Here is a 12,605-nt window from a genome sequence, read left to right as displayed (position 1 = left end):
GGCATGTCATCAGCTATGACAACAGTATCATCTGCATATCTGATGTTGTTGATGATTTTCCCGTTAATTTTGATCCCACCATAGTCTTCCAATGTTTCTTTAAAGATTGCCTCTGAGTAAATGTTAAACAACAGAGGTGACAGTACACAACCCTGGCGGACGCCCTTCCTGATCGAAGCAGTTTCTGAAGATCCTTGATCAGTTTTGACATTTGCAAACTGATTCTAGTACAGGTTACTGATTATACGTAAGTCACCGGAGTCAATACCTGTTGATCTCAGAATCTCTATCAGCTTATTGTGCCTGACACAATCAAAAGCTTTTTTATAGTCTATAAAACAGGCATAGACATCAACATTCATATCTCTGCACCTCTGTAACAACACATTTAACGAGAAGAGTGCCTCACATGTACCAACGCCATTTCGGAAACCAAACTGATTCTGATCCATGTAGGATTCACATTTTTTGTATATTCTAGTGTGAATGATTCGCAAGAATATTTTGAGCACGTGAGACATCAAACTTATCATACAATAATCATCGCACTGAGACGAGTTAGGCTTCTTCGGTAGTGGTATGAAGGTTGATTTCAGCCAGTCTGATGGTATTTCTCCTGATACATATATTTGATTGAATAATTATGTTAAGATATTGAGGCCGGTAGATTCCTGTTCTGTTATTACTTTGAGAACTTCAGCGTACACACCGTCAGGTCCAGTTGCTTTACCATTCTTTTGAAGTTTTACGGCATGTACAACTTCACTTCTTGTTATTTCAGGGCTATTTTCATTTATTCTCTCGTCAGGTGAAGGAGGATCATTTCTATCATCTTTGAAGAGATTTTCTATATATTCCTTCAATCGTTTGAGTTTCCCTTCCACACCCAAGATGATTTCATTATTGGCATCTCTCAAAATTTGACCATATCGTCTCCGTTTCATTCCAGCAAGTTCTTTCACTTTCTTATGCAAGTTAAAATAGTCATGCTTCTCTTGAAGGATCTCAATTTCTTTACATCTGTCTGTCATCCATAATTCTCGGGCTTCCCTGCACTTTCTGCGTACAGCTTTGTTTAGAATTTTGTATTGAATGTGATCTGTAGAATTTCATCTGTTATCCAGCTCTGTCTTTTGATGTTGTTGCATTGTCCGATTTCATTTTCCTGGATTTCAATCACACTATCTTTAATGGCGTTCCATGTGTATTTTACCTCTGATGATTCAGTGTATCTTATTAACTCCATCTTCTTTTCCAGTGCAGTTCCAACATTAGTTCTTACTTTGGGATCCAATAGTTTCTTAATATCTATATGTTTGGATAGTTTAACATTTCTTTTAATTTTTCTGAAACGTACCATTTTAAGGTCCATTACAACTGGATTGTGGTCACTATTTACATCAGCACCGGGATACGTCTTAACGGATGTCACATATTTCTTTAGTTGTTGTTTTACCAAAATGAAATCAATTTGATTTCTTATGATCTTTTCATCGTTATTGGTGGGTGATATCCATGTGTAAAGCCGCCGAGGAGGAAGTTTGAAGAATGTGTTAGAGACAAACAGATTGTGCTCCATACAGAACTGAACAAGTCTATCTCCTCTTATGTTACGTACACCAAGACCATGGCTGCCTACAGTATTGCCTTCAATGCCAGCCCCTACTTTTGAGTTGAAATCACCCATGACCAATGTTATTTCTCCATTCTTAGTGTTATTTTTATAGCTTCCACTTGATTAAAGAACAAAATAAGTGGAAAATAAATAGAAATATGCAAATTTTTGACCTACGAAGTTGTATCTCCTTCCTTATGAAGGCATACCATAGTGTAGGTGCTCTTTTCAGAATCTTCCTAACAACTTCTCTTTGGTTTGCTCTTAAATGTGACTCCTGCTAACCCACAGAAGGGAAAAATGTTCATTTGTTATGGCTAGTTAATCTGCTATAGAATAGAATTACACTAAATGTAATGCTTTAGAACCCAAACATTTCTTATTTAATTTAATGGATTTGTCATTAATCATGATTTTCATTTTAAGTTATTTGAGGTTTTTGCTTCATAGTTTGCCTAACTGACTGAATGATAAGAAGGAGGTTCTTTTTTTTTTTTTTTTTTCAGTCAGTGTCAACATAGTTAATAGAATTTGTAAGATTTTCAATTTTCAATCTTTTGAAACACCTAGAACCCAAACATTTCTTATCTGTCGGTATTCATGAATATGATGTTTTAAAATTATATTGACAGATTCATCTTAACAAATAGTTAATGTACTGCCTTGTATAAAAAGAACTTTGTTTGATAACTTTGTTGTTATAAAAATATCTTTGAGAGCTGAGCAAAAATACTAAACTGATTCCTAGGGTATAGATTAATATTGGGTGTAATTAGAAAATGTGGATGTTAACAAATCAATTTGAAGTTAATACAGTATTATAAATACAAGTAAGATATACGAGGGTTGGAACTTAAATAGTGGCAACACTTCTGTGGAGACTCTATGCAATGGAATCTAATATTGTCGCTGAGAGCACACGTTGGTTACATACCTAGCTTACCTCATAGCAAATGGACTCGCCGTTCCCACATCACCTGCGTGTGCACAAGCGAGAGAAACACAGTCACTTGTGAGCTAGCGGTCTAACGTAACGTTGTCACTATGTTTTCCAAACAGGAACAACGGAGTTGAATCAAGATTGAATGCGCCAGAGGTCATACAGCACGACAGTGTCATCAAGGTCTTCAAGAGGTTTGTGGGGAATCTGCATTGCCTTAAGGAACAGTGGCACATTGGGTAAAAGCCTTCAACGATGGTCGGCAAACTGTGGCGGACATTCATCGGGCAGGTAGTGCTACGAGCGTCAGTGAAGATAAAGTGCACGCTCTTGCCGCGTTACTGGACAGTGATTGAAACCGATGATTCGTGGGCTCGCATTCACTTCAGTACTGTTGCAGAGATTCGACAGGCAGTAGACCGCTCCATTCACACCATCAACAGAACAGTCTCTGCTAAAGGTATACTACGACTTCCACATCGCTAGCAACGGGTTATACACAACACTGGTGACTACATTGAAAGACAGTAAAGGTTGCTAACATGTAACTCTTTTGTATCTGTTGTAAATAAATAGTTACATAAAGTCAAAACCTTCATTATTGGTTCCGTATTGAATCGAGATTCACAAATAAACAAGGGAATTATAAGGTCCACCTATTCAATACGGAGAATTAAGTGATAGATTCCACAAGTCTGTTAAATCTTCACATTTCATTTATTTAGTCATATGGGACCGGTTTCGATGAAAATTGTATGTCATCAACTCAACCTGCCTACTTTGTTTAAAATTGGCAATTACTGCATTTTAATCATTATTTCTGTTCAGTACAAAGCTGTATTCCAATTAGAATGTTCTTCACATCATCATTGTATATACTTTTGTGGAACGACTTATAATTGAGTACCTGTCTTTTAGCCTCATGAAACTTGATTACAATACCTATCTATTTTTAGTAATGTATTAAATTGTGTGTAAACAAAAATATTACACTTATTTAATACCAATAAATTGACATTTGTATACATTTTACTACGAAGCATATTGTACAAAGATTTTTAGCATATCTCTCAATTATAATTATTATGGTGTACACCTCATCATATAAAACATACACTGATGTAATATGATTACCAGTTCACATTTGTATAAACATTTTAGCCCTAATATGAATAATTTTGTAAATTATTAGTATAATTTTACTAGAGAGGTAAATTTTAATGTATTTCTAATGTCTTTGTTTTCTTTCCCTGGCTGATGATGACATACAATTTTTGTCGAAACCAGTCCCATATGACTAAATAAATGAAATGTGAAGATTTAACAGACTTGTAGAATCTATCACATAATTCTCAGTATTGAATAGGTGCCCTTATAATTCACTTGTTTATTTGTAAATAAATAGTTGCCACTATTTAAGTTCCAACCTTCGTATATCTAATGATAAAAGCATCAAGCCCAAATTTTATTTCACTAATAAAGCCATAGGGACTTAAATGGTATCTCTCTTCATTTATGTTCAAGAAATAGTGTGTATTTTTTCAGTCCTCTATTAGACATTAGACTACTGTATTACAATAACTTCTCTTGTTTCATTATTTTCAGATTGGGCATCCCGAGGAGAATACTTGGGAGAAAAACTGACTGAAGATCACCTGGTTTCTGCAGCAGCTCATTATGCACGAGGAGAAATGCCTCTGGTGCACAGAGTATTAACACTATCAAATCGTAGTCAGCAAGATATTGAATCCATGAATTTTTTACAAAGAACTCTTCTGCATCCTCTCAATACAATCCGTTCCTTGTATTCTAAACTAATAGAAATTGTAGCCAAGAAAGGTACACCATTTGTATCATCTCTCTTCCCAGCAGCTATGTCTCAGTTTCAGACTCTACTTCTTTTATTTGTTTACTCTGTGTTTGGTACTGAAAGTCTTCTTTTATTCATTCCTATGGCATTATATTATGCATCTATTTCTGTTATGGTGGTCTCAACATTTCAGATGTTGCACCGGAAAAGTGAGTTTCAAGATTTTAGGGCATGGTCCTGCCTTTTTATTAGTTACAGTGGAGGAAATTTGAACCCGGAAGAAGCCGAATATCAGTATTGCCGTAGTAATCTCCGTCCGTATGGACATTTCTTCTTATCGTTGCTTTTAAATCTCATGATTTATCCACTTATTGCACCCCAATGGACTCCTCAGTCAGAACTTACAATCCTTGCATTTTTCCTTACCTTTTTAACTCTGTATGCTTTCATGGACTCCAAACAAATTCCAGATTATCTAGCATTGCTCTCTTTTGCTGTACATGTCTTGGCCAAATATCCTTATGAGACAGATGCAGTTGTTACTCAAGGTTGGCGTTTCCTTGACATGAGAATTCCAACATTTGCTTCCTATGTTGTAGGAAATGGTGTGGAGTTCTGCTTGAATTTCAGAGCTGTATTCTATCTTTTAATTCCTGCAATATTCCTTAAAATTGCTTCTCGAGATCATTGGCGTGGAACATACAAGACATTGATACCTCATTGTGTTACTTTGGCTTGGTGGCAAGTAGCTGTTATATCGTCACAGGGTGCTACTTGGTATGGCCTTATTCGTAGTGCTTTAGCCTTGGTAGGGTTAGTATTAATTGTACCTCTAGCTGGTCTTGCTATGGTACTTCTTCCCGTGGCAGCTGTAGGGAAATACTTAGCTAATTCAGCTATGATGCTCCGTATTGCTGTTACAGCTGTACTGGCTTCCATACCAATAGGAGTGACTTGGTACTTGAAACACTGGAGACTTCAAGGAAATGCGAGAACTGCTGCAGAGCGCTACATTACTCGAATTCAGGTAAAAAATATGTGTGTTAGCTTTCTTACCTGAGAATTCAGGTAAAAATTATACTTTATTAATTCATTAACGAGAAATTATGGTGATAAATAGGAAGTGTTATTTATCTTGACCAGGATATAATGGACACTGATGCTAAAAAAGCACCGTCGGCTTCAAATTAATCCTGAATACAATAAATTGTTGTACATGTTGGTGGCTGAGTTCCGTACACATTACGCCACTGCCGTTGTACCTTCATCATGTTTTCGTACTTCCAGTACTACTTCAGTAGTGTTGCGTTGCTCAAACAACAATCTTACTTTATTCATTTCTGCACTGTCATTTGCTGGAAAACGTGCGCCAAGATTGTCGCTCCATTCATGTGACCTTTTATCATCTGTTGAGAAAACAATGGACTACGCTGCCATGCAAGAAATGCAATAATATGTCTACATTTATGAAAGTTAAAATAACTAGGCCATAGGAACTGTCCAGTCAAATTATGCTTTTGCTAAAGAGCAGCACAATCGAAATGTCAAAATTAGTAGGCAGGCCAATTAGATGGCATCACTTCAGAAGATCCACAACATTAAAGCAGAGGTTTTTATTATTATTATTATTATTATTATTATTATTATTATTATTATTATTATTATTATTATCTTGTATATAATATACACCTCCACGCCGCTAATTCAAATATTGCGCCAATTGAAACTTCTCTACTGGAGAAACGTGGAACTTTAACTACTGAACTAATTCCACGGTTATTCAGAAGATGTCACCGAGTGTTTTTTTATTTGCCTTTTGTTTTTCAACGATTAAGAGGTGTGGACAATCTCTAACAGATGTCTCTACCCAAAACTATGGTAACACACTCTGGTGCAATGGAGTGAACTTTCTTGAAGAAATATTGTATTCCTAAGTTTTATTTTTACTAAATTTTGTTCTGTGGTTTGTGGGTTGGCAATATAAATCCTTTCTTTCCGCCCGTTTTGAATGCAACCAATCGGGAATTTATGTAATTAATTTTCCACCAATAAGGTGCTTCTTCCTCATCTTGTGTATTAGTTTTTGCTGTTATCCAATAAAAGCGAAAGGGTGTGTCTACTCATTCCTGAAAGGTCTCGAATGTTCCACGAGGGTATATAAACTGCTGATTTTTTGTCTCAGTGCTACTTCAGTAACATCTCTCTTAGTGTGTGAATATGTAGCAGGGGGCGGGAAGCACCTCTTTCTTCAAGCAGCAGTTCTTCTACAAGGTAATGGCCTGTTAACATCTTCATTTCTTGTTAGCTCAGCAGTTTAACTCTCGGGGAGGGTTCGAAACCTTTAGTATTTAACCTACCTTTTTAAAATGTAAATTTGTTTCTGTCTATGTAAAATCTATAAATTACTGTAAAGCGGGGATAGAGAGTGCTTCACCCTCTCGAACTCCCCTTCATTTTTGAAAAGGAGGTGATTACGTTTTCATAACCGTTCTTCTCTTCTTTAAGGTAGTAAAGTTTTCTCATACGTGTCACCTCCCTAGCTTGGGATTAGCCCCTGTATGATCGGCCTAGCGCCACATAGGTTTTAGACAAAAACTTGGTGTAGGAGTGCAAGTTATCGCCTCCATTCTATTTTGTATTTTGGGCCATTTACTTAACCTGTTTTGTTTTCCTTCCTGCGAAGGCCCAGTAGATTGGGTATTAGATACCCCTGTTTCACTGTATGTGTGCCTTGAGGGCAGTTAATGTAAGGTCAGTTTATGGCCTCTTAAATTGGCTTGAAGACTTTGAGAGCGCATCTGCTCTTTCTTGTGTGTGAAACGTCCCTCTAGGAGGCTTAACATGGTAATTGGGAGCAAGTGCTCCTTGACATGATTGGGGTTTTCTGCCCCTTTGTGTGAACTGGGTACATTGGTAAAGTTGGGCTCATAGCTCAAGGATTATTATTGTGGGGCTAGAAGCCCATATCTTGTATTACCCCCTAACACTTATAATTTCTTTGTACCTGATTTTGGCTTGTTGCTGACTTGTTAAGTTTTCAAATTCTATGTCACCACTGTTAAGTTTTGAAAAATATAACCTTTGTTAAAGTTTTAAATTAACTTTAATTTTGTAGTTGAGACCTATTCCAGCCCGCACCTTCTTTCACCTCTAACTACCACGGATATCTCCGTAACAATAATAATAATAATAATAATAATAATAATAATAATAATAATAATAATAATAATAATAATAATCACACTACTGTCTCACTTTTTACTGGACAATTATGTCTGGCCAACCAAAAAGTCAACAAGTCCAGCTTCCAGTGCTGCTGTGTTTCAGTATTTTACTAGGTCACCTCAAAAATCTGTGAATCAGGGTGCACTTGAAAGTGGGGTAAACCGATCAACTGTATGACAAATTCTGAAGGCTGCAAAGTGGCAAGTGTACATTCCAAAATTGTTGCACGTTATGAACGAGGACAACCTGGATCGAAGGATGGAGTATACTGCGAGTGGTTTGAAGGTATGCTTTGCGGGGATGAATGGTTTACAGGGATGGTTACCTGATCTGACGAGGCACAATTCAAACTGAACGATGCTGTAAGCCGCCACAACTGCGTGTACTGGTCTCCTGAAAATCCTCACGTTCATGTGGACAAACATATTAATCTATCCAGTGTTAATGTGTGGTGTGGTCTGTCATCACGCGGTTTGATTGGCCCATTCTTCTTTGAAGGTACCATAATTGGTGAGGTGTATCTTCATATGCTGCAAACATTGATTTTACCTGCGATCCGAGAGGTGTTTGGAAAGGAAAGATTTTACCTACAACAAGATGGCGCTCCGCCTCACTACCACAGAGATGTCAGAGCCTACTTCGATGAAATCTACCTGGACAATGGGTAGGTGGAAGAGGAGCTGTTGAGTACACACCACGGTCTCCAGAACTTACACCTCTTGACTTCTACCTACGGGGACCTTTGAAAAATGAAGTTTATCGACATAAGCCAGCTATACTGAATGAGCTACAAGAAACCATTGAGGCATCCCGTGCGGCTATCACACTGACAGCCGCAGTTTGGGCAGCAGTTCAGCGGCATCGATATTGTTTGGCTGCTAATGGGGGTCACTTTGAACACACAAAATAACCTTCCCCCCATGCAAGAATTGTAACAGTATGTCATTTTGTTCCATTTATATTGACTATCAAAGAGTGTCTACGTTTTTCTGGACCCCTGTGTATAATTTCTAATCACTAGATTGCACGCCAAAAGCCTGGATTCAATTCCAAACCTCTCTGTAGTGTTCACGTGGAGTGAGGGCATATGAGACTGGTGATACTTCTTGTTTGTCCACTGCCTATATTCCCCTCCTTCTTTGATAGGCCCAAGTTTTAGTTGCATCACTCACCTTTCAGAGATGTTGAACTTATCTTAGATGGTCTCAAGTTGTCCATATGTAAGTGCCATGGTATACAATTAGGTTAATGATGATGTAGATAGTGGTTACAGGAAGAAATGAAGGAGAAAAAGTTGGGTGATAAAATGATTTAGTCATGTTAAACAGTTGAATGAAGAAAGACTGCCAAAGAGAACCAAGGGGAAACGAGGCTGAGGAAAATCCAGATTATGATGGTTAGACCTTCTTAAGAATAGAGTAAGATAATGTGACAATGGTTAATGAACAGTGACTGAAACGATAAGAGTGTAAAATAAAATATTTATTCCAACCCAGCTTTATCTAAATGAGAATGATTATGATAATTTCTGTGGCTTCCCATTTTCAAACCAGGCAAGTGCTGGGACTGTACCTTAATTAAGGCCACGGCCACTTCCTTCCCATTCCTAAGTCTTTCCTATCCCATCGTCACATTATGATCATCTGTGTTGGTGCGACGTAAAGCAAGTTGTAAAAAATATATATATATATATATATATATATATATATATATATATGTATTGTGAGGGAGTACAATACTTCATCCAACAGTTAAACAATGCTGAACATGGTCATAGATTGATAAAATGAAAAATGTGGAGGTGCATATGAGAATACCAAATGAAATTCTGGAAACATCAACAACATGAAATACACTTAAAAAATAAAAGTCTGGCTTTCAGCAGCCGCAGTTATCCAAAGAATGCTTCCAGTCACTATATATTACGTTCGGAAGTACGACTTGTAACATTTGCTAGCGATCAGCATGTGGGTTGGCATGCTTTCTACAGCACGGCTCTATTCAGAAGGGGTGGCTTCTGCTACAACTGGGAAAATACAGAGACCATCTGTAGAAACAATTTGCGAATAGATTCAGTAACCGGAAACAAAACTATTTTTAAAAGTTTCAAAAAGGCCGGGATCTTGAATTCTCTTGATGGCAGTGAAGTTGTTGTCATTTGGGATGACAACAACGCTGGTAGCAGGGAATTTGGTGGCACAAGATGATGATAATTCAAATTAAATCAGTGATTAGGTTTACTCTGTGATAGACCTACTGCTCAAATGACTGGCCATTAAGTTCGTTCTTTTGTATTAATATTGCATAATACGATAAATAAAACTGTATGTCCAAACCTTATCCCTTTTCTTTACGGGGTTGAGAACGAAATGAGATTAATCTTTGTAGTGAATTTTTATGATAGGATGCCCTTCCTGGTGTCAACCTCATCAGAGGAGTTAGTGATATGAAACAAATGACATGATATAAGAGTAAATAAAACTGATTATATTTACAGTATCTGTAGGCCTAAAAGTCATGTGTTCACCATTTATTGTTTTTTTTAAATTTAATGATACTACCTTCCAACGAAGGCAGCTAGTAAGACTCAGGAATACATACATGTAAAATTTATAGTACTTTATACCCAGAAGTCACAACACGAAATGGGAGGCTATCGCACATTGGACGCCCCCTTCCCTACTTTTCGCAGCTATAAAAAAAGGGGAAAAATGGGGGTTCTGATATGCGAGGAAATACATTATTGCCCATGTCATGTGACACTGTGAGAAATACAATATCTTGCACATCATCATACAAGTAGGAGAACATTGTGGCTAAAGGATGTGAAGGACTGGTATGGAAACCTGCCCTCGAACTATTTCAAGCACAAGAAGTAGTAGTAGTAGTAGTAGTAGTATTAGTAGTAGTCCATCTACAGTTGTACAGTTGGTGTGATTAGGGTGATTGTTGTTTAAAGGAGCAAAATGAGATTATCATTTCTGGTCTTTAAGGGGTGACCATGTTTTTCAAATACAGGAGATACAGTGAGAAAGAACTTCCATTAAATCTCAATACAGTAGAACCTCAGTAATTCTTCACCTTTGGCACGATCAGAACATGTGAAAGGTCGTATTTCCAGAGGAGCAATAGTATTTGCTGTAATACTGAACGTACGTAAATAGACATACCTTAAACACTACAGGATGAAAAAAATGTCTGTAATGCTCGCTTGGCTGGCAGATGACATTCAAGATTTTTCTGTTACTTATATCCCCTCTATTTCCTTATCCACAAAACATCCATAGGTGTGCAACAAGAATTCTCTTCAGTGTACAGAAGAGCTAAATTGAAAGCCTGCTTGGTGTCTACATTGTATACTTGACCAGGAGATTCGTAGTTTTCATCATCATCATCATCATCTATTTTAGTATTGTCTGCACTCTGTGTTACCAGCTGTGATGATCTGATAGTCGTCCAGTTGTTCTCCTGTTGTGCAGTCAATATCAGTTTCAGAAAGCCATTCATCAATGCCATTGCTTTGAACATCAGATTTCAAAAGTTGAAGATCTTGGACGATTGCCTGTGCACCTTCATCTTCATTTTGATCACTGTTTTGATAAATTTCAACTGCTATTTTCAGCCAAAATTTATGTCAAGATTTTTCAAGTGTTGATACTTTCATTTCTTCCCAAGCCTCAGCAATTGTGTAAATGACATCCTTTATATGAAAAGATTTCTTTACCTCAAACAGGTTGCTACCTGTTTCTATCTTCTCTAAAATGGGTGCAACATATCTAGCAATATCTTTTCATTAGCCATTCAATTACCTCTTGATCCACGGGTTGGATAAGAGAAGTGATGTTAGATGGAAGAAATACAGCTTTTATTTCCCCCCTTTTTAAGTCCCTGTTCAGATTAATGCATTGCCATGTTATCCAACTTCAAAAGGGTATGTACAGGGAGTTGTTTTGCCTTCTGATATTGTTCAACTTCAGGCAAAAACTGCTCAAAGAACCATGATTTAAAATGGCTGCTGTCCATCTAGGCCAATTCTTGATGGTGATCATCGTCGGCTGCAACTCCTATCCGAGTAAATATCTTCTTCAGCAGTTTAGATTTTCACACTCACAATGCCTTGTGAATATGTTTCATATGACTATGTAGCCCAATCTTGGCACGAAACATACGTCCGCACATATCATTTGGAATGGCTGGGGGAGGACGGGGCTGAGCTTGATGGAGCTTCCGTGCTTGTGATAATACATTGGTAATATTCTTGAATGCCCTTGGTGTTTTCGATTTGCTGACTCTAATGATACTGTTAGCTGCAAATAGCCAAAGTCACTTTATCCTTCGTAAGTTTTGTCCCTTTCACCGTGTCATTTCATGTGGCAAGATTTCTTCATGGAAGCATCTTATAGTTTAGGCCCAATTCATCAATGTTACACTCTTGATTGGGTGTTATGTCATATTCCTTAACAATTTTTTCAAATTTTGAAACAAATGTGCTTGAAGCTACATCATTAGCTGATGGCTTTGCACCTGAAATCAACAGATTTTGAATCCCATTATGTTTTATCCAACAGTGCAACCAGGTTTCACTCGGAATCAAATTATAATTTTCTCCTTTCAATTTTTTATTCAAAATGAGCACCGTTTCTTGGATAATAGGGCCAGACAATGGAGTTCGTTTTGTGAAAAATTCAGTATTTTGAAATAAAACAAAAACCTGCAAAAACCACAGCCACAGAACATGATCTAACAGTTCGTATTTAGGCTTTTTCAATGTTTTAAGATTTCTAAGTCGTCCTTCCGTAAAAGCAGCCAAATTGCCAGGCTGAGTAGCTCAGGCGGTTGAGACGCTGGCCTTTTGACCCCAATTTGGCAGGTTTGATCCTGGCTTAGTCGAGTGGTATTTGAAGGTGCTCAGATACGTCAGCCTAGTGTCAGTAGATTTACTGGCACATAAAAGAACTCCAGCAGGACACAATTCCAGCACCTTGCCATAAAATAACTCCAGCAGGACACAGTTC

General features: G+C 37.4%; 1 protein-coding gene across 1 annotated transcript in view; it reads left to right on the top strand.

The window, feature by feature from the left end:
- The window catches only part of wfs1 (wolframin ER transmembrane glycoprotein wfs1), an 85,680-nt gene that overhangs the window by 59,013 nt on the left and 14,062 nt on the right, over positions 1–12,605 (top strand). Inside the window, exon 6 of the mRNA XM_067144140.2 lies at positions 4,161–5,392. Coding sequence (XP_067000241.1) covers positions 4,161–5,392 — 1,232 coding nt within the window. The remainder of the gene's footprint in view (positions 1–4,160; positions 5,393–12,605) is intronic.

Source organism: Anabrus simplex, chromosome 3 (assembly GCF_040414725.1).
Source record: "Anabrus simplex isolate iqAnaSimp1 chromosome 3, ASM4041472v1, whole genome shotgun sequence".
Taxonomy (NCBI): Eukaryota; Metazoa; Arthropoda; class Insecta; order Orthoptera; family Tettigoniidae; genus Anabrus; species Anabrus simplex.
Note: the sequence above shows the minus strand (reverse complement) of the source record. Positions and strands in the feature narration are given on the sequence as shown.